The sequence below is a fragment of the Mustela nigripes genome, chromosome 4, assembly GCF_022355385.1.
Source record: "Mustela nigripes isolate SB6536 chromosome 4, MUSNIG.SB6536, whole genome shotgun sequence".
NCBI lineage: Eukaryota > Metazoa > Chordata > Mammalia > Carnivora > Mustelidae > Mustela > Mustela nigripes.
The window spans coordinates 87,205,016-87,226,461 of NC_081560.1; the positions used below are offsets into that span (position 1 = coordinate 87,205,016).

At 35.2% G+C, this 21,446-nt stretch overlaps 1 protein-coding gene across 1 annotated transcript in view; it reads left to right on the forward strand.

The window, feature by feature from the left end:
- The window catches only part of KMT2E (lysine methyltransferase 2E (inactive)), a 90,167-nt gene that overhangs the window by 19,038 nt on the left and 49,683 nt on the right, over positions 1–21,446 (forward strand). Inside the window, 1 exon segment of the mRNA XM_059397005.1 lies at positions 5,022–5,206. Within this exon segment, the coding sequence (XP_059252988.1) occupies positions 5,136–5,206 (71 nt within the window). The 5' untranslated portion in view covers positions 5,022–5,135.

Genomic DNA, 21,446 nt, shown 5'->3' on the forward strand with positions numbered 1-21,446 from the left:
TCTGAACATTGAATTTTATATTATAGGTTCCATTTTTCAAGACCAGTGTTAACCCTGGCACAAGAATACAGATTTTCTTAGAAATTTGATTTGCTACAAAAGGATTATAATGTAGGTTGGTGAGATTGTTTCTAGGAACCAAGTGGTGGTTTAAAGGGGATTCAAGTTAAAAGTTAACTGGTTAGATAGGTGGTCTTTACTTAAATAGTTTTGTATAAGGAATTGAGTTATACTTGTATATTAGTCATCTTAAATTTGCATATTACTTGTATATTAGTAATCTCAAATTTGAAGCACGTTTGTTCCTGAAAATAGAGAATTTGAATATTCTTTGATGATGTCCTTCGCACTATCCCTGAAATATTTTAATCCAAATTTTAGGCTTTGAGCTATAGGTCTCCTCTTCTGTAGTATTTTAGTGCATTGTTGTGGAATGCATGTAAGTTGAGTAAGTAGATTAAGTTTGGGGGAGGAGCAAGGTGGGTTTCATTACTGTTCTTTCAGTGTGCTGGAATAAATGTAGTCCAGATGTCCTAGAGTGCAACACTTACATATTTATTTAATTTCTCCTCTTTTTGAGAAGGGCAGTTGTCAATTTTTTCCTCTTAATTATAAACAACAGTCATCTAGCAAATTTTAATTTCAGGCAAACTAATGTGTAGGTTGAATCAGACTGCTAGCATTCCAGTCTTGATTCTCCTATTTATTTTTTTTTAATTTTTTATTTTTTATAAACATATATTTTTATCCCCATGGGTGCAGGTCTGTGAATCGCCAGGTTTACACACTTCACAGCACTCACCATAGCACATACCCTCCCTAATGTCCATAACCCCAGATTATCCTATTTATTAGCGATAAAGCTTTACAGAAGTTTAATCTCTCCACCTTGTCTGTAAAATGGGGGTAATAAATGTACTCCCACCATAGGTTTGTGATGATTAAGCATTGCAGGCACTCAGTATTTGTCATTGCTGTCAGAACCTCTATTTGGGGAGATTTGAGTATTAGGTAAGTGCTTGTAGAGCACTGTCTGATAATAATATTAACCCAGTTGGAGAAGTAATTCATTCTATTGTCAAAGTTATTTTTTGTTGCTTTTTGGAATGTGATATTCAGTGTTTAGATTATCAGGAGTAATCTCTTAATAGACTTGTGATTGTACGATTTAAACTGTAAGATCATTAGCCTAACCTACCTCCATTTATAGTTCAAACCCAGAGTAGTAAAATGACTTCTCCAGAGTTTCATAGGTAATACTTGGTAATCTTGGTCAACCAGTATTTTTTTTTTAATTATACCTTAGCTAACTGCTACAGAGGAAGGAAATCTTACATTCATAGTGAGGGCAGTTTAATTTCTAATTTATAAGGAAATGTTACGTATGTGGTCCCTTACAATTTCTTTCAAGTTTCTTTATTTCATTTTCATTAGTAATTTAGCCAAAAATTCACCAGCTTATTAGTGATACATGTCCAAAACACAAACACTGATTTAATTCTAATATTTTTTGAACTGTGTATAAGCTACTTATAAGGGACAGAAAGGTAATAAATGACTCTTCAAAGAGATTTTGTTAAATTAGGCACTTTTATTCATAATTTTAGAAAAAAAAATTCCTCATATTTTCATCCTTCTGCATTTGGGTACGATATTCATCTTTTCAGTGGTATTTTTTGCTTTCTGAACATGGTCTTAAAAGCAACCTCAGCCTTCCAGTTTTTCTGATAGACTGTTTTGTAATTGCTTTTCCTAGCTTTTCAACTTGTTTTTCCTACTTTAGAATTTTGTTTTTGTTTTGGTATCGTTGCCTTTGCTTTGCTAAATCTGTATTTAATATTGTATTTTCTCAGTTTCTGTCCAGTTTGATTTGGCATTTAGCTTTAATTGTTGCCTTTACTGTGTTTACACTCATTTGTATAAAGAGGTGAAGAATAAATTTATTATTTTTTTTTAAGAATTAGCTTCTGTCTTTGTGTGAGTCCCTTTGGTTTTAGGTGCCATATTAGACAGACATACCCATAATTTTATGCCATTTAAAAACAGCTCAATACTCCTGTGTTCACTTGGTTTCTAGGTCTATTCTGGATAGCAGGTTTTGTGAAGACATTTATTCTTTCTTGGACCTCAGATTTGCCAGACATCTCATGGTATTTCCTTTTACATTATTTCTTTAATGGCTGCCATTTATTCTCAATGTGCTTTGTATATATTTTACTTGACAGCTGGAAAATCAGTTTCTTGATTCGCATATAAGCTGTGAAAGCTTTGTGGTAATTGTTTGGATTGTGTTGAATTGTTGAATTTCCTCTAGTTGTGCGTATGTTACAAGCTCACACCTTTTCCGCTTACTACCTTGGCTTTCCCTTCTTATTTTTAAACATGCAATGATTTGACCCTAATGAATTTATGATTCTATTAAGTATCAACTATATTTTTAAACAGTGTGAGTTTTCTGGCTAGAGTTTTTGATATTAATGAATAGAGTGAAATGTTTGCCATTTTATGGTCTCAGTAGATGGGATCTCTTGGCTTCTGACCTTTTGTGAATGAATTACTGAGATTTTCCCTCTTAAGTCAAATTCAGTCTGTGGTTCTGTTTCAGTTGGGATGATGTGCCTATCCTGAGGATAAGCGTCTGTGTTTTTAGAGTGATGTATTTGTGGAGAAGGTGTCATGTAGTTGCTGTTATAGCACTTAATTCTAGAGGCTGGCAACTCATTTGGCTAATGAGGCCAGGGCTGCAGTTTCATCTTAGGTGCTCTAATTCATTCACTAGTCCCTTAATAGAGTGTTATGCTGCAGGCATTGTGCAGCGTTTGAGAGATAGGCCGTAATCACATAGGCACAAGCTATTGGCTGAAATAGGCTCATGGCAAGCTCTTCATTGCTGTTTAAAAATAGTTCAAATGTAGTGTTTATTGAGTGTATATTTTATAAAAATGGAGCATACTATTGAAAACATACTCAAGTAGATTCTTTAGGTTGGAAACATTACTCATTTACCTAAAGGAGTATATAACAGTTTGATTTCTGCTTTCTTGTTTCTGCTTCTGATTAAAACAAACAAAAATGGCACTACTAAATATTTAACAACATACACCTAAAATGTAAGGCTTCTTAGGAGTCTAATGTAAAGAAAACATCTACCAAGTAGATTCTACCAACAAGGAAGATAATTTTTTTTTTTTTAGGTTGTAGTTGTTAACCTGTTGTTAGGCCCAGGTCTTCAGCATTTAAAAGAAATACATAATGAGATACCATTTGAATGAACAAACTTAAAGTTTGGTATTACTTGCATTTTGTTAATTAGAAATTTTATAGCTTTATGTGGCTTTCATGAAGTAACTCTGATATGGTCAGGTGTAGAAAAGAAGGTAGGGCAGCTTTTCATTGTTCCTTTTTCTCAATCTGCTTTAATTATTTTTAGAGGATGATTTTAATTTGATGGAGCAAACTATAAAAACAAAGCAAGTTGAAAACTGTAATTACTTTAGTTTCAAAAGCTATTAGAAGTTCACTTTAAATGAAACCTAGAGAGCTTTTCCATGAAAGAAGAGCAACTCTTTTTATATGACTGCCACATGTTGATTGCCAAAAAAGTGCAGTGCTGTGTACAAAAATGCTTTGCATTCATTATTTCATTTTCTTCTCAGAAACCCTATGAGGATAAATTCGCATTTTATGAACAAGGAACCTGAGGCTTAGGTTAAATAACTTGCTTGTCTCACACGTCTGGTGAGCATTAGAGATAGGTCCAGTGCTTCTGTTTTTAACTTTTAAGTGCAATAACACAACTGTTATTGTGTATTTTTATTATAATGTCTTATAATCTAGTAGGTCTCCCCCAGTTATACATGGTTTAAAAATAGAGGCTAGTTTTCTTGGAGAATTCAAACCACTGTTACCGCTTTATTCCCTGTTTTGGTATTTACTCCAATAAGGTATGAGCTCACAATCTGCATTATTTGAGAAATAGGAATTAACCTGAATTAGGTATTCTCGAGCTTACTTGAAAAATTTAAAAAATTAAAAATAAATACAAGAATTGCTGTTTGAAGAAAGCTTGCTCTTCAGTATTTCAGGTATAACATGGCAAAAAATGATTTTGACTGTTGCTCTTTTCCTGTTTATAGGATTATCATTCTGTTTTGTTCCTGAGTTATACTGTTTTATTATTTGAAAGATTTTGAGTAGATACTTCACAAAGAGTACCATGTACAAATGTTATGCAATGAATTAGATTAGAAGCATTGATGTTAAAGCTGAATATATTTTGTTACTTGGTAAATGTATTTAAAAACAATGAAGTATATTAGTTTTCTTAACTAATTGCCTGTATTAGGGAATATTAGTTCTAGGGAGTTGATACTAACTGAAGAAATGGAGAACTCCTTCAGTAGACCTATATTTACATAGTATAGAAAATGACAGCCACTTTAAGGCAGTGGGTTTTATTACAAATAAAATAGTTTTGCTTTTATACAGATATAAACAGTAGAGTGGAATTGGTTCAAATCCTGGGTTTATTTCTCCAACTGAGCAGCCTTGTCTAAGTTTTTTAATCTTTCTTGGTTTTGTGATCCTCAGTGGTAAAAGATACCTATCTCCAGCTGTAAGGATTAAATAGATCATCCATCTAAAAGCCTAATATGATGCTTAGTCCATAGTAAGTTCTCAGTATTTATTAGTTTAGATCACTTTCTGAACCAGGAGACTTGTTTTGGATATGGTGCTGTAAGAAATTCCATTTTGTCTTTCAAAATGAGTAATATTTGTTGGTTCTTCACTAAGCAGTACACCTTAATTAATCTTTCTTTTGGTATTTTAAAATTCATTCCCAAAGGGAGATTTTGATTTAGAAACTTCCTTCAGTCTCCCTGAGCAAATTCCAGTATCTATGGATATTTTAATGAAGAATGCTTTCTTCATGTTTTTTACTTAACTGTTTTAATAGTATGACTGTGTTAGGAATATGAAGGTGATTTTTAACTTTTTGTTCCCCTTCTTTTTTTAAACAGGGTTTGTGGATGCACTTAGATGTTTGCAATGAGCACTGTGGCTGGCATGCCCCAGTGTTTTGGATACCAATGCATAGGACTCCATAGTAATCGAATTTACCAGAGGCGAACGTCATGAGCATAGTGATCCCTTTGGGGGTTGATACAGCAGAAACATCATACTTGGAAATGGCTGCAGGCTCAGAGTAAGTATTTAAATTAAAAGTATTTTGGATAGGAAAGGCAGGATATTTTACACAGTTTTTAACACAACCAAGCAGTGGTTGATTTGCATTTATTTTCTCATTTTAGATTCTTGTTGAAAACAAAATATCAGAAGGTTAAAATTCCTTTAACTAAGTTACTTTTTAAAACAATTCTTCAGGGGCGCCTGGGTGGCTCAGTGGGTTAAGCCACTGCCTTCGGCTCAGGTCATGATCTCGGGGTCCTGGGATCGAGTCCCACATTGGGCTTTCTGCTCAGCAGGGAGCCTGCTTCTCTCTCTCTCTGCCTGCCTCTCTGTCTACTTGTGATCTCTCTGTCAAATAAATAAATCTTTAAAAAAAAAAAAAACAATTCTTCAGCCAAATGCTGTATCTTTTCTAACCTTTTGTCTTTTCTGTTTGCTGTCAACCTCAAGAATCAAGATATAGGGCGCCTGGGTGGCTCAGTGGGTTAAGCCGCTGCCTTCGGCTCAGGTCATGATCTCAGGGTTCTGGGATCGAGTCCCACATCGGGCTCTCTGCTCAGCGGGGAGCCTGCTTCCTCCTCTCTCTCTGCCTCCCTCCCTGTCTGCTTGTGATTTCTCTCTGTCAAATAAATAAATAAAATCTTTAAAAAAAAAAAAAAGGAATCAAGATATAATGGGTGCCTGGTGGCTCACTTCATTTTGGCATTCAACTCGATCTCAGCTCAGGTCTCAATCTCAGGGTCGTGGGTTCAAGATTACTGTTTTTTTTTTATATTGTAAGATTTGTCATGTTTATATTGGAAAAGTAATTTGGTTTTAAATTTGAATATTTGAAAAAAAATTTGAATATTTGAAAATACTGTAGGATCCGTTTAAATGTGGAATTTGCTTTTTTTTTAAGTTGAGTTAAAAAAATTCAAACCATTTTTAAGTAAGAGAAAGGGATTATTTTCTGCTGTATGATTATTTTGATAACCTTTGCTTTTATGAGAGCTGTTTCTGATGGATTCAGTGAAGGGTTCTTACCCTGACTCCAGACTATTTGGTCTAGGCAGTTGTGCATATAGATTTCATTATATTTTGTTTTTGAATGACCAGCCACTTTAATACTAGGTTATATTGGCTGTGAGGATTAATTGATTGTTTTTGGAAATTGCAAGGGATTCAAGTAGCAGTGTTTGACCGATAGAAAGATGCGTATGTCTGTTCTCTGTTTCAGTGAATAGATATATTATGTCTAATGGGACTCTGACCAGAAAGCTGATCTTAATAGAATTTAAGTTTGAAAAAGGAAATTTATTTATTTTAGGGTCTCTAGAACTGATACATAAGAGGATAAAAATGCTATTTATTTTCCTTTTGCTGTCATTTCATGTGGTCTGAAGTGTTTCACCATTTCTGTTTGTGCCATTAGGAAAACCCCAGAGATGCTCTCTATTGTTTCAGTAATATATTATACAGTCTATGTAACTGTATGATTGTTGTAATACAATTTTTAAAAGCCATTATGTTTTTTACACTATGTATAAATTATTTTTGTCATAAAATAATAGATTCCTAATGGGGCACTCTGTGACAGTTGCTTTGCCATTATTCTGCCCAGATAGGGATACTGTTGGAAGGAAAGATCCTGGAAGCAGTGCTTGGGAAACAAAGGGTTCTGAGTCAAAAGTACTGGTTTTTCTTAATATGAAGTATCTGGTAGATGCAAATCCATATCTGATAATACTTACAGGCACTTATTGGTAAAGATTCTTAGCTTCCTAAATAGAATCACCTCTAAAGTTCTTTCCTTTAAAAAAATAGTCTTTTAAGCAATTACTATAAGGTGTAATTTCTGAAATTTATATGCAGGGTAGAAATTTGTCTAGTATATAGTATGAGATGCATCTGTGCTTTGTTGGCATATCTAGTATTTGCACTTGAAAATAATTCACAGAGTGGAAGGCATTATACAGTTAAAAGGGAATGAATAATACAGTGAAAGAGGGCAGTGTAGGGAACAGCTTCCTGTTTTTTAAATTATATTTATTAGAATACTCAATAAGTATGATTTATATTATGGAGCCAAATCTTTTTGGGTACAAATATGGCCATTTTTATTATGGGAAAATGATCAATTTGTAAGGAATTACAGAATGACTGTCTTTCTATTTTAGAAAATTATTTTTTTTTTCTATTCCACATACAGGTGTATGTTGCTTGGGCATAGCTTCCCCTACTCAGTGGGCACAGAAAGTATAGCTAGTGCCAATGTTTATTATGGGACAGCCATCAGAATTTTTGTGGTTTAATTTTCAAGCTTTTAAATTCTCTTTTTAAATATAAAACCTGGAAGCTTAAAAAGAGCCTTAAATAATATTTTCCTTGCTTCCCACAGAAATGAAGCTTTTAGAGTTGTTTTTATAAGAAATTTTGATGTAATTAATGCAATGCTTTCTTTTTATTTCAAATACAGAAAAGTTGTGTAAGATGGAGGATGCAGGGGGAGCAGTGCATGGAACTTCCCTCTCTATTTCTTTACCTTCCTGTGAAGCTGCATAATTTGAAACTCAAATGTTTTTAAGAGAATTACATTTTATTGTATTCGTGTGGCTAGAAAATAATAATTATACATAAGTATTTTTAAAAAAGATTGTATGACCCATGAGAGACTGTGGACTCTGAGGAACTAACTGAGGGTTTTGGAGAGGAGGGGGGTGGGAGGTTGGGTGAGCCTGGTGGTGGGTGTTGTGGAGGGCAAGTACTGCATGGAGCACTGGGTGTGGTGCATAAACAATGAATTCTGGAACACTGAAAAATTAAATAAAAATAAAAAAGATTGTACTGCTAAAATACAGTCTATCACTAATAAACTATTTCAAAATTTAGGAGATACTCAGCGATTGTTTATTGAGTCTGTTATATACTAGACCATATTTACACTAGCTTCTAAGGCTATAAAAGAGAATTTATTGGATTACTTGTTTATCTAGCTTATCTGTAGCATTTTATAGACAGGAAATTTGAAGTTGAATGTCTAGGATCTCTGAAGAATGGGTTTGCTAAGCTCTAGTCTATTATTTCCATACTTGGTAACATTTGCTGTTGAATTATTGTGTCTCTAAAATAAAACTCATTAGTCTTACCAGGTCCAGCTTCTTCTTTTTTATTTTTTTTTTTTTTTTTTTTTTTTTTGCTCTTCTCATCACTAAGTTTTGAAAAATCTTAGTTTGTTTTTTTTTGCCTTTCCTTCAAAGTTAGGGATCTTGTATTTTACTTTTTTCTGTTCCCTGTTACTTGCATGATTTGGCTCTCTACCTAAATGTTTGCACTAAAAAAGAGTAACTTTAAAATATTTTATGAGTAACTGACCAGTGAATATTGATGGACTATTGTTCAGGTATATCCACTTTAATAATAAGAATAAAATTTAAAAATGTTTGTTTTATTAGCCCGAGTGTTTATTTTATTTATTTATTAAAAGATTTTATTTTATTTGACAGTGAGGGAGACAGTGAGAGAAGGAACACAAGCAGGGGGAGTGGGAGAGGGAGAAGCAGTCTTCCCGCAGAACAGGGAGCCCAACATGAGAAGTATGGATGCAGGGCTCCTGGGATCATGACCTGAGCCAAAGGCAGATGCTTAACGACTGAGCCCTCCATCCACCCCTAGCCTAAGTATTTTTTTAAAGGAGTTATAAACATTCCACAGTCAAATGTAATTGAAGGTGTTTTATTCAAAAATTACTTTTTACTATACATAGCATCGATAAAAACCAATACCTAGATCTTGATGAATAGAATTGGATTTGGAGCCAAATGCTACGGGGAGACTCTTAAGATACCTTAAAAATTGCTTGTTAACTTTTAGATCTTAGCAGCGAGTTTTTGCCTGCATTGTGTTCTTAGATTTGAAAAGTACCCATCACAACATACAGGTTAATATAATGACTCACTGATTTCCTCACTACTGTCTCGCATGATCCTGGGTACAGTAAAAAGTGTGGAAAGATAATAATATATTTAAAGGGAAAAATTGAGCTAAGTGTAAATGCAGTTTTTTAAAACTTGATTAGCAAAATGACCGTAATTGGAATAAACAGGAGATTGCCTTTATTATCAGGAAGTGCCATCTGTAAAGTTTTTTTTGATTATTGCTTAATACTAGAAGTGGATTTCTTCTAACATAATTTCATAGGGTAAGACTAGTAATCCAAAAGAAAGCACATTTTGGATCATAACTTAAAGCATCAGCTGTGTGGAAAGTGTTTTATAAGAGGCTTAGGTTACAAAGGTGAAGTATAAATTTTACCCTTACTCTTAAGGGAAGTATAAGCAGTTGGAAGTCAGAAATCTAGATCAGAGCTGTGCAATAAGTACACAGAGTCGTGTATACTTTCATATTTATAAAAAAAAATTTTTCCTAGTGTCCATATTATAAAAAGGTTTATAAAAAGTTGAAATTAGTTATGTATTTTATTTAATGGAGTATGTCCAGAGTATTATCATTTTAACATAAAATCAGTATAAAGATGTGAATGAGAAATTTCATGTCTTTTTCTCCACACTAAAAATATTTAAGATCTGGTATGTATTTTATACCTTCAGCACCTCTTAATTCAAACTAGCCACATTTCAAGTGTTCGCTATATGTCTAGTGGCTACTGTATTGGATAAAGAAACTCTAGACTAGACAACAAAGTAGAACATCAGGAAAGGACATAGTGAAGCCTAGGCTGTAGGCTAGTTAACGGAAGTTGTTAAAGTGAGATCTAAGAATCTCTCTCTCTGAATGAGAAAGATAAAGATAGAGCTATGAGGTAGATATTGTCATTCTTAATTTATAGGTGAAGAAACAAGTCACAGAGCAGAAAAGCGGCAGAGGCAGAATTCACTGTGTTCATTTTAGGCCTTTTCTGTAATATAGCTACTTTACTAATATTACAAGGAATATTTATGTAATAATTGTTTTGACATGTGGTTCATGTATATAGTAGCTTCATTTCTAGCAGTAGTAAATTCAGGGTAATAAATAACTGCAATAATAACAAAGGTATTCTCAGGTCCTTGCTCAAGAATAAGGGAAGTAAAAGAAAACCTAGACTCCATTATCATTAGACAGGAAAGATGAGCCAGAATTCAGCTGTTTCTTAGAATTGTGTGTTTTTTATCCTAATGGAGAGAGCTTCCGTCCTCTATTTCTTTTTACCTCTTCTACCTCTGGTCTTCCAACTATCTGAATTCCTAAATTGGTTAAATAAACAAAAAGGTGGGAAGTCCTGGGGCTGGAAAGTGGGTAGATGTGTGAATGAGGATGTTAAATTTCTTCTTTCCTAGCCTTTAAAAAAAAAGAAAAGCCAAGCTACTTTTCTCATCAGCAGCTGGGAATAAGATTGCCAACATTGTATTCCTTTTAATATTACTATTACTATTTTGGTACCATTAGAAATCATTAAAATGAGCTCTTATATAATTACGGGTACTTTCAGATGAGGTAGACAGATTACTAAATGTGACTTGTAGGTTAGAGATGAATTATTTTGGAGGAGGGCTCATTTTCCTATACCGGGCAACACAGTAAATACTCAGTTTTTAACTAAGTACAAAAAGGAAATACCTAGATTTTCAGTTTTGTTCAGCCACTGTCCTACTAGTGAGACCTTAAACATGACACCTAATTATTGTAGACTCTGGTTATCTTACTTTGAAAAAGAGGGCTTGGATTGAGATATTAATGTGACTCCTTTTGACTTGAAATTTATGAGGTTCCATATATTTTTACTTGTATTTGTTATAGCATGTGATACTAAGTTATTTCAATGTCACTAGAGCCACCTGCTGACAGAGTTCATTACTTGTTGAAATGTTTGGGTGCTTTTAGTCTGAATTTGTGTAATTGAAGATGCTAAAGTGTTTTGTGTCTAATGAAATGTTTTTAGTAGCATTATACTGGTTCATTTTCACTGATCCTTAGCATTTTCACCTCTGATTTCTTTACACATAATCCACTATCAGGAAACTAATACTTTCCTTTGCTCTTAAAGTAAGTGTTGATTTGCTTATCCTAATTTGGAAGTGGTTTCACTTAAATGTGGTTTTGTTCTAACATTTAAAAGCCTGTTTTACAGCACTGCACTTGCATTGTTTAGAACTGTCCTTAGAATGATGCTTAATCATACACAATTTTTCTTCTAATTTTTTTTCACTTGTGATAATTAATACAGAGCTCAGAACATTCATGCAGCTGTCTATAACACACGTATCCCGGCAAAAAGCCAAGTATTATTCCCACTTTGCCAAAAAAAAAAAAAGGGCAGCTAAAGGAGATGAACAGACTTCAGTAAGGCCACATAATTAATAAAGAGTAAAGTTAGGTTTGAACCCAGGGTTGCTTGACCACTTGGTCAGGAGAGATAGGTTTTACTAACAGATGAGTTAAATGAAGTAAGGTGCCACATGAAATAAACTGAGGGCAGTTGTCAAACCAGACCTCTCCATTTTAAAATGTTTCTTGGTGTGCTATTATAATGTGTTTGATTTTCATGTGATAGCTTTAAAAAACAATAGGTTATCGCAAGGATAAAAGAAATGGACAAGCTTTGATTACAAATCTGAAGGAGCATATTGAGAACTCACGGAGATCTTTTATACATGTTACTGTAGTGGTTAGGGAGTCATTCTGTCCATATGCCATTACTGACACCCAGGTATGTGTTATTGAATATTTTAACATTAAAAAGAAAATTAGAGGTTTTACCTATAACACTGACATATAAACTATTAAAATCAAACTATATTTTGAAGGTTTATACAAGGAAGAAATTAAATTTTTGTTGAGAAAGACGAAAATCATAAAACTCGCAATTTTTGAGGAATCACAGCTTATTTATTCAAACACCCCCTTTTTTTGTTTGAGATTTTATTTATTTATTTGACAGAGTCAGAAGAAGGAGGGGAATGGCAGAGAGAAAGGGAGAAGCAGGATCCCCGCTGATCAAGGAGCCCAATGCAGGGCTGGATCCCAGAACTCTGGGATCATGACCTGAGCCAAAGGCAGATACTTAACTGACTGAGCCACCCAGGTGCCTTTCAGTCACTGTTTTTTGTTTTGTTTTGTTTTGTTTTGTTTACGATCTTTTTTTATTTGAGTGAGAGAGAAAACACGGGGGTGGGGGAAGGGGCAGAGAGAGAGAGAGAGAGAGAGAGAGGCAGACTCCCCACTGAGCAGGGATGAGCAGGGAGCCTGATATGGGACTAGATCCCAAGGTCTTGGGATCATGACAAGCTGAAGGTGGATGTTTAACTGACTGAGTCACCCAGGTGCCCTTCAGTCACTTTTTAAAAAAGATTTTATTTGTTTATTTGAGAGAGAGTGTATATGCATGAGCCGGGGTTGGGGGGGGGGGGCGATGGAGGGAGAAAGAGAAGCAGACTTCCCCTTGAGTGGGGCTTGATCCCAGGACCCTGAGATCATGACCTGAGCCAAAAGCAGATGCTTAACCGACTGAGCCTTCCAGGCGACCCTATTCAGTCATTCTAACCTGTTCTTTTTCTCTAAATGCCTCACTTAGTGATTGGTCCTTTTCTTTCTCTTTTTAGATCTTAAGTTCACTTTACCTAATATAGTTAAATGCCTGCACCAAGAATGCATAATTTGCCTTGGGCCTTGGGTGGTTATTTATGATGCCTTTTTGAAGAATAAGAATTTTTGGTCTAAATAAGATTTTTAATTTACAAAGTGGTTCCAGAAAAATGGGGCAGCATCATCAGGTAGATGACTGCAAACAAAATAATAGTAGTTCTGCCTTCTAAGTTTTAGAATAAATAATACTTAAACAATAATTTAGAACTTCAGTTAGCACATTTGGAAATAGCCTGTTTTCATTTTTATAAATGGAAATACTACATAAAGGAATAATTTTAATTTTAATGACCAAAAATATTTTCCATATTTGTGGAGTTTGATATAATGAAAATTAAAATGGCATAGATTTAGGATTACCAGAACTCAGGCTTTGTGTAACTCTATAAAGTGACACAAACTACCATTTTGTATTATAAAAATGAGGTAAAGCTGTTTACCTCATTAAGTCACTAATCCACAGACATAACAGTATGCCTATTTCACACGCATACTGGGGACAATGTTGTTTAATGGGAAACTTTCTAGAGCACATTCAGAGATCCAGGCTTTGGTATTTTTTTGGCTGTTTTAAAGCCACATGACTTGGAATTAAGAGTTCATTTTACAGATGTGGAAACTAAGACCCAGAGTGGTTATGTGACATGTCCCAACGGTACATAGTGACTTAGTGGTAGAGTTAGTGCTTGAATTGAGTGTTTTGTTTTGTTTTTAAGATTTTATTTATTTATTTGACACACAGAGAGATACAGTGAGAGGGGGAATACAAGCAGGGGGAGTGGGAGAGGGAGAAGCAGGCTTCCCGCCGAGCTAGGAGCCTGGTATGGGACTCGATCCCAGGACACTGGGATCATGACCTGAGCTGCAGGCAGAGGCTTACCCACTGAGCCACCCAGGTATCCTGAAACTATAGAGTTTTTGAAGCTAGCGTCAGTCATCTCCTGGTGGGTAAAGCTGGAGGGTAGACCATGTGATCTACAGAATACTTTCTGGGACAGTGTCTGAACATCACTTTGGAGCAGCAGAGATTCTTCCGTAAACAGTTCCTGTCCCTTTGCACTCTGTCCCATACCAAGTAGGACTCAGCAACTGATCCACCATTCCTAGCTTCGATACTTCCTGGGGTCGAAAACTGTCTGTTTCACTGTACCAATCTGGACTGAGCCGGAACAGATCGACTCCTAGCAGGCCCAGCCTAGAACAAACCTTGCAGTCTGAGGGAAAAGAAACTGTGCCCCAATAGTCTCTTGGGGCCAGATGCAAACCAGGCCTACCACATCTTTGTTCTACCTCTTCTACTTACCAAGTCTTAGCAGCAGTATTTCACCTTCTCTCCAGGCCCCAAACATCACCCCAAGTAGGTCCTGGGAGTGGCTAATTCAGATTAAATCTTGACCCTCTGTCAGTATTATTTGTGCCTCTTACTTTAATAATTCCATGGACATTGTCCCTGGTCATATGTTTGAATTCTTGCACTGATCTTCCACTTGCTGTGTACAATTTGGCTTTGACTTTGGCTGTGCTACTGTCACATTGAGGCAAATGCATAATTTTCAGACTTGTTCCTTGCTCTCTCAGGATTTGATACTGTGACTCTTAGTACTTTCGTTTTTAGTGAAACTACCTTTTTGTAGTTAGGGTCTTTTTATTGTAGAAAAATATAGCTTATATAAAATTGGTTACTTTTAAGTATAGAATTCAGTGGCATTAAGTACATTCACAGTGCTGTGCAGTCAGTCTCACATCTGTTCCCAAACTTTTTGATCATCCCCAGAAACTTTGCATTTATTACATAAACAGACCTCTTTGTCCCCTCCAGGCCCAAGTGCTTGGCACCTCTATTTTACTCCTTTCTCTTGCTTTCTCTCTGTCTCTTCTAGATACCTTATATAAATAGAATCATAAAATATTTATCTTTTTTGTGTCTGGCTACTTAGCATAATGTTTTCAGAGTTCATGTTGTAGCAGGTATCAGAATTACCCTCTTTTTTATGGTTGAATAATATTCTATTGTATAGATGTACTGCATTTTGTTTATCCCATCATCTGTTGATGGAACCTAGGATGTTTCCCTCTTTTGGCTATTGTGCATAATGCTGCTATGAATATTGGCATAAAGTATCTATTTGAGTCTTTGATTTCAGTTATGTGGGGGGATGTGTACTTGGGAGTGGAATTGCTAGGTCATAGTTAATTCTATGTTTAACATTATGAGAAACCACGAACTGCTTTCATCTAGTTTTCTTTTTGTGCCTTAATCTTTTTTTTTTTAAGGTTTCTTTTCCGTTTGTTAAATATTTACGCTTTCTAGGAGTCTTTAACTTAACCTAACCGTGTACCCTGTCCTGGAGGTTTCATCCACTTCTGTAGCTTTCACCATTTCCTACATGCTAATGACTTCAAATCATCCTTAGCTTAATTCTGTCTCATGAACTCCACCCATAGAGCCCCCTGCATTACTAGGTCTCTTAGGTGTCTCATGACTATAAAGTAGATGTGTGTCTCCGTAGTGTGTGTGATAGTGAATCCTTTTTGGAATTTAAAATTAAATTTAGAGCTGGAGCCAACAGACTATTTCTTTCTTTCTTTCTTTCTTTTTTTAATTATTTATTTATTTATTTGACAGAGAGAGATCACAGCAGACAGAGAGAGAGAGAGAGAGGGAGGGAAGCAGGCTCCCCGCCAAGCAGAGAGCCCGATGCGGGACTCGATCCCAGGACCCTGAGATCATGACCTGAGCCGAAGGTAGTGGCTTAACCCACTGAGCCACCCAGGTGCCCCTCAACAGACTATTTCTTTAAAAGGCCAAAGAGTAAATATGTACGATTTGGAACAGTATAGTTTCTGTTGAAACTACTCAGTTGTGTTGTATTGTCACTGTAAAGCTAGGCAGTATGTATAAAGGAATGGGCATAACTGGGTTCTAGTAAAACTTTATTTACAAAACCAGGCATTGGGCTGGCTTTGGCTTAGGAATCCTAGTTTGCTGTCTCCTTGTTTAGAGAAAGTGAATCTTGGGTACTCTTTCAAGTGAAGAGCATCATTCTTTCTGATTTCTTTGGCTTAAGCAGGTACTATTAGTTCTTTGGTATGACTCTATTTTAATATAGGAACTTCCTGTTTATTAATAAATATTTATTAAGAGCTTATACTATATCAGTCATGTTCAGGTGTAGGAACACAGCTCCACATCTGAAGTCTGTCTATACTCAAATTTTGCTTTTCTTATAAAATGTCAAATTTTGTTCTTCTACTTGCTGTCTGGATCTCATTCCCCCTCATCTTTTTCAGGATGTTTACACTTCACTCTCACCTGCCGTCCCATATTTCCTGCATCTTCAGTTTCTTTCTATTTAGATCATTCCCAACTCATATAAATACCTTAAGAGTGCTACCCCTTTTTATTTCCTATTCCATTTTTCTGTTCTTTGTAGTAAACTTCTTGAAAGAGTTCACACTCAGCATCAGGCTACCGAATACCGTTATAAATACCCAGGTTGTCAAAATAATTGGTAGTCTTCCATAATTTATATAGCTTTATCAGCATTTGATATAAATAACTGTTTCCTCTTACTAGAACAATTTAACCCTGTTGGCTTTTTGGATGCCACACTTAGCTGGCCGTTCTTTCCCATTTTTTGCTTGATTTTCTTCCCTCAGATCTAACTCTGCTCCAGGCTCATCTTTTTTTTTAAATGACTCCGCCTCTATCTAGTTGCTTAAGCCAAAACCCTAAGGCATTCTTCTGGGTTATTCCTTTTCCCTTACCCACCATGTCTGATTCATTGATTAATTGATTAATCCTGTGTCTTCCTCCAAAATAACACTTTGAATCAGTATACTTCTCTCCATTTCTACCATTGTCCTAGTCATCTCTTGTTTGGACACTACAGTAAGTTCCGTGTTTCTCTTTTGCTTTCCACAATTCATTGTTTCTGTAGAAGATAATGTAATTCTGAAGCATTAAACAAATCTTAAATTTCTCCCACTTAAAAACCTTCTGGTGATTTTTTTGTTTCACTTAAAATCCTATCTTTTGGTACTGTAGGCCCTACTTTTCTAATCTCTGCTCTATATTCTCCCCTTAACCTACTGTTACTCCCATGTTGGTATTATTTTCCTTGTTCTTTTGAACATTCTAAACTTGGTCCTGCCTTTGGACCTTTGTACTTGATGTTCCAGCTGCCTTGAACATTTTTTTTTTTCCTCTTAGCATAGTCTTCGCTGAGCTCAAATACAACTTTTCAGTGAGGCCTTTCCTCTGCACACTATCTAAAATAGTGCCTGAAAAATCTCTGAAAAAAGTCTTGTTTTCTTTCATTATTTTTTCCTTATCTTTTTACTGAAATACAAGCTTCATGTATATAAACATCTGTTTTATTATTACCACAGGCCCTGGCATGTAGTAAGTATTGAATCATGAATCGTATTGGTCTCTTTGTTAACTCTGAAGCCTATTATATAGCCTATAAATAGCATATATTATATATGATTGTTGAATGTTCATATCTTAGCTAATTTTATTTCAGTTGTTTAGGAGAGACAGAACTAAAGCTGGAAATATTTTATAGCCTCTCCGTTGTAGGAAAAGATGTAAAGGGCTTTAGAATTGAACAAACTGTTTCCTGTGTATAAAAAATCTTACACAATTGGTGTGATTTCAGTGAGTTGAATGCTGTAGTTCTTTAAAGTAGCTGTTTTAGTTAGTACCTATTTCAGGAAGCTGGGAAATAATAAAAGGCATTAGGAAACTAGCAGCATTAAAATAGCAACTAGAGAGAGATTGAAGTTTACTGTATACATTACCTGAGTGACTGTGTTTTGATGGTGATAGACTACATTAGACAGAATGTAAAAGCAAGAGGGATGATATAAGATTCTTCAGTATTAGAATTTTAATAACAAGTGATGGTACTTTTTTTTTAAGTGATAGCATTTTGACTAGGAAACTTGAAATCATATTTTCTTTAACTGTTGAGGGATTAAGTGATGAAATTTCCCCGACCAGTTAAAAGTAGGAGTTTAAAATATAATTTCATCTTCTTAACTGTAGAGTCTTTGTAAAGATCCCTGTTTGGAATCTTGGTAGTAATGTGCTATAGATCAAAAGTGGGCACTTGAATCTGATTTAATCTTTGTGCGGCTAACCAGCCAAATAAAGAGATGCTGTTATAAATAAAACAACCATATAAAAGCCTTCTCTCAGAATACAGAACAGTCAGTTAAGGGGAAAAGTAGATGCAAAGAAGTTTGGCATGTCATGTAATAATTAGAAATTAAGTGGATGAAAAGATAATTTAAGGCATATTTGGCAAATGTTACCAAGTTTGGTAAGGTTTTAAAAACATAAGGCTACTAGAGAATCAATGCGACTTTCTGTTGATAATGTAATTAACAGATTAAGAAATTACTAAGAGTTGTCTTTTAGTAAAAAAATATTTGAAAGTCTTTTATTTCCACATTGTCTTTGAAAGTAACTAAGTATCACATGAATCTTATAGTGGTTAATGTGCCCAGTGTATGTAATAAAAACTGATTGTAGGTAAATCACCAAGGTGGGTTGGTTCCATACTTAATTGAAGAAACTCATTTGTAGAAATTATTGCTTGTAATAGCAAGTTGCATATTTTATTACCCCTTTCTTAAATAAAAAAGTTTACTGATTTGGACTGTGGGCACCATTTGCTCATGAAGATTACTTTGAAACTATAGACAGGGTATTAATTTTCAGCAAAGAACAGCCAAGGTAACTTACTTCTAAGTGGGGTTGGAGAGGTAGACTTTTTACATGCTCAGATCAGGGCTTTTTCTTGAACCTACTGAATCTGGGAGAATTGCATACCTATTACTCAACCTTGCATTTGGAACCCTTAGCTTTATTTTGAAATGCTGCTACTCTGATCACATTGTTACCTTCCTTGGTGGAGAAACAAATCATTAGTGGCTCTGTACAGTTTTTCCGAATAAAGGTATTTCTTAGGGTGGTTTTTGAACTTGTGCTTGGTCAACTTATCTGCCCGCATCTCTTGGCCTCTTCTACATACTTTAACTCCATCTGCTCTGAATTGTAGCAGTTCTAGCCCCCCCTCAACCTTTGCTAAGCAGGGAGTCTCCTTTTCCCTCTCCCCCTCCCCTGGCCTGGGTTTTTTTCCCTGCGCCCCCTCCCCCCCCCCCCCCCCCGCACAGTTTTTCTCCCAAACACATAAATAAATAAACAGACTTTTAAAAATCCAGGGTTTTAGTAGTTCCAGGTGTACAATATAATGATTCAGCAGTTTTATACATTACTCAGTGCTCATCACAGTAGTGTATTCTTTTTTTTTTTTAAGATTTTATTTATTTGACACAGATTAAATTATTAAATTATTCTAACTTGTACTTAGAATCACTGTTGGAAGTTTGAATTACTGTGGATTCAAGGTTTTAAAATAATTGAAAAGTAATTTCAGACTGAATAGTTACATCTGAGAGACATTTCTGAAGAAAAAAGTAGCATTGCATATCTGCATGATGCGTTATAGTTGAGAAAATGCATCTTCATATCCTTTCTGTCTTTTGAGTTTCATCCATATTGTTGGGAAGAACGTGAAGGGGGATATTTATCCCTACATTATAGATAAAAAGTTGAGCTTTAGAAAGGTGACTACTCAGCTGTACCCATTGAATGGCCAGTCTTAGACACAAATGTCCCAATTCCATGCTTTTTAAAAAAGTTTTAAGTAATTAAAGTAATCTCTACACCCCACGTGGGGTTCGAACTTAAAATCCTGAGATCAAGAGTTGAATGCTTTTCTGACTAAGGCAGCCAGGCACCCCTATGTTCTTTTTTTAAGAGAGAAGATGCCTTGTTAATTTTGATGGCATTTGGAAGAAAGAAATAATAAATCCATGTGATAAGATGGTTGATAGCCTACAGAAATATTGTATGAAAGGTAATAAATTAACAGTACAGTAAATAAGTGCTATAGGAATCCATAGGATTTATAAAAATTGTGATGAGTAGAAGCAGTTAGGAAAGTACTCCTTGAGCATGTGAAGTAAGCTTTGAGACATGTGTTGAAATCAAGAAGGGTTGAGATTCCACAGATAGAGGCTTAGAAATAGAAATCCCCAGGATATCTTCCTGAGTTTGGGAAGGTACCGTTCTTACAGGTACCTATTGATTAAAGGAAACTAAATATAAGATGAAAAGGTTGGGGAATGTAAAAAAACTTTTTAATAAGGAAGTACAAAAATATATACAGCAGTAGGGAATGCAGTGTAATAGTTGGAGGTGCCCATTACTTAGCTTCAGTAGTATTCCAAGTTTTAGAATCTTGTTTCATCTATTTTACAGTTTTATTGAAATATTTTAGAAGAAATTCCTAGGTCATTTTACTTGTTTTCTCTAATATACACCACTTACAGATAAGGATTGTTTAAAAACCACAACACTATTATTTTGTATGGCAAAATTAACACTTTCTTAATATAAAATACCAAATTCATCTTCAGATTTCCCTTACTTGTCTCAAAACTGGCTTTTTGTAATTGGTAAATTCAAATTGGTATCCAGACAAAATCTACACATTGTATTTGATTGAAATATCTTTGAATCTCTTTTATCTGCAGCAACCTTTTAAATTTATTTTCCCTCATACCATACACTGGTAAAAAAAACAGAGTCTTTTGGTCTTTAGAAGTTTTAATGTTCTGGATTTGGCCTGTTGCTTCCTTTTGCTGTCATGTATTAATCTACTTACTCCTGTGTTCCTATAAACTGGTACTTCGACCTAGAGATGTGATTAGCTTCAGATTTGTTTTTTCCCTTTCTCATTTTTCTTCTTTTTTCTTTGCAGCATGATACTTTAAAAGTGGGACCTTGTAATTTCTGTTGCATAGTATGAGAGAGGCACAGAAAACTTGGTTGTCTAACTTTCAGTGATGACAAGAAAGATCAGCGGGTTCAGGTGTTGTCAGCCTTATCTGTCCGTCAGCTTTCAGCCTTTCAAGGTTTTAGCATTCATTGGCTATCTTTTGCCTAAATCCATCATCTCTAGAGGGTTGAAAATTCGTGATTTTTCTACTTTGATCATTCCTTCTGCATTTATTAGCTATTAAGGAACTTCCAAAAAAACCGGTCAGTATCTGGTGTTGGCGTAGTCAATAAGAGAGCATATTTCTTTTTTAAGAGAGCATTTTTTAAAATTTTTTATTTTTTATAAACATATATTTTTATCCCCAGGGGTACAGGTCTATGAATCGCCAGGTTTACACACACAGCACTCATCATAGCACATACCCTCCCCAATGTCCATAACCCCACCCCCCTTCTCCCAACTCCCCTCCCCCCAGCAACCTCAGTTTGTTTTGTGAGATTAAGAGTCACTTATGGTTTGTCTCCCTCCCAATCCCAACTTGTGTCATTTATTCTTCTCCTACCCCCTTAACTCCCCATGTTGCATCTCCACTTCTTCATATCAGGGAGATCATATGATAGTTGTCTTTCTCCGCTTGACTTATTTCGCTAAGCATGATACCCTCTAGTTCCATCCACGTCGTCGCAAATGGCAAGATTTCATTTCTTTTAATGGCTGCATAGTATTCCATTGTGTATATATACCACATCATCTTTATCCATTCATCTGTTGATG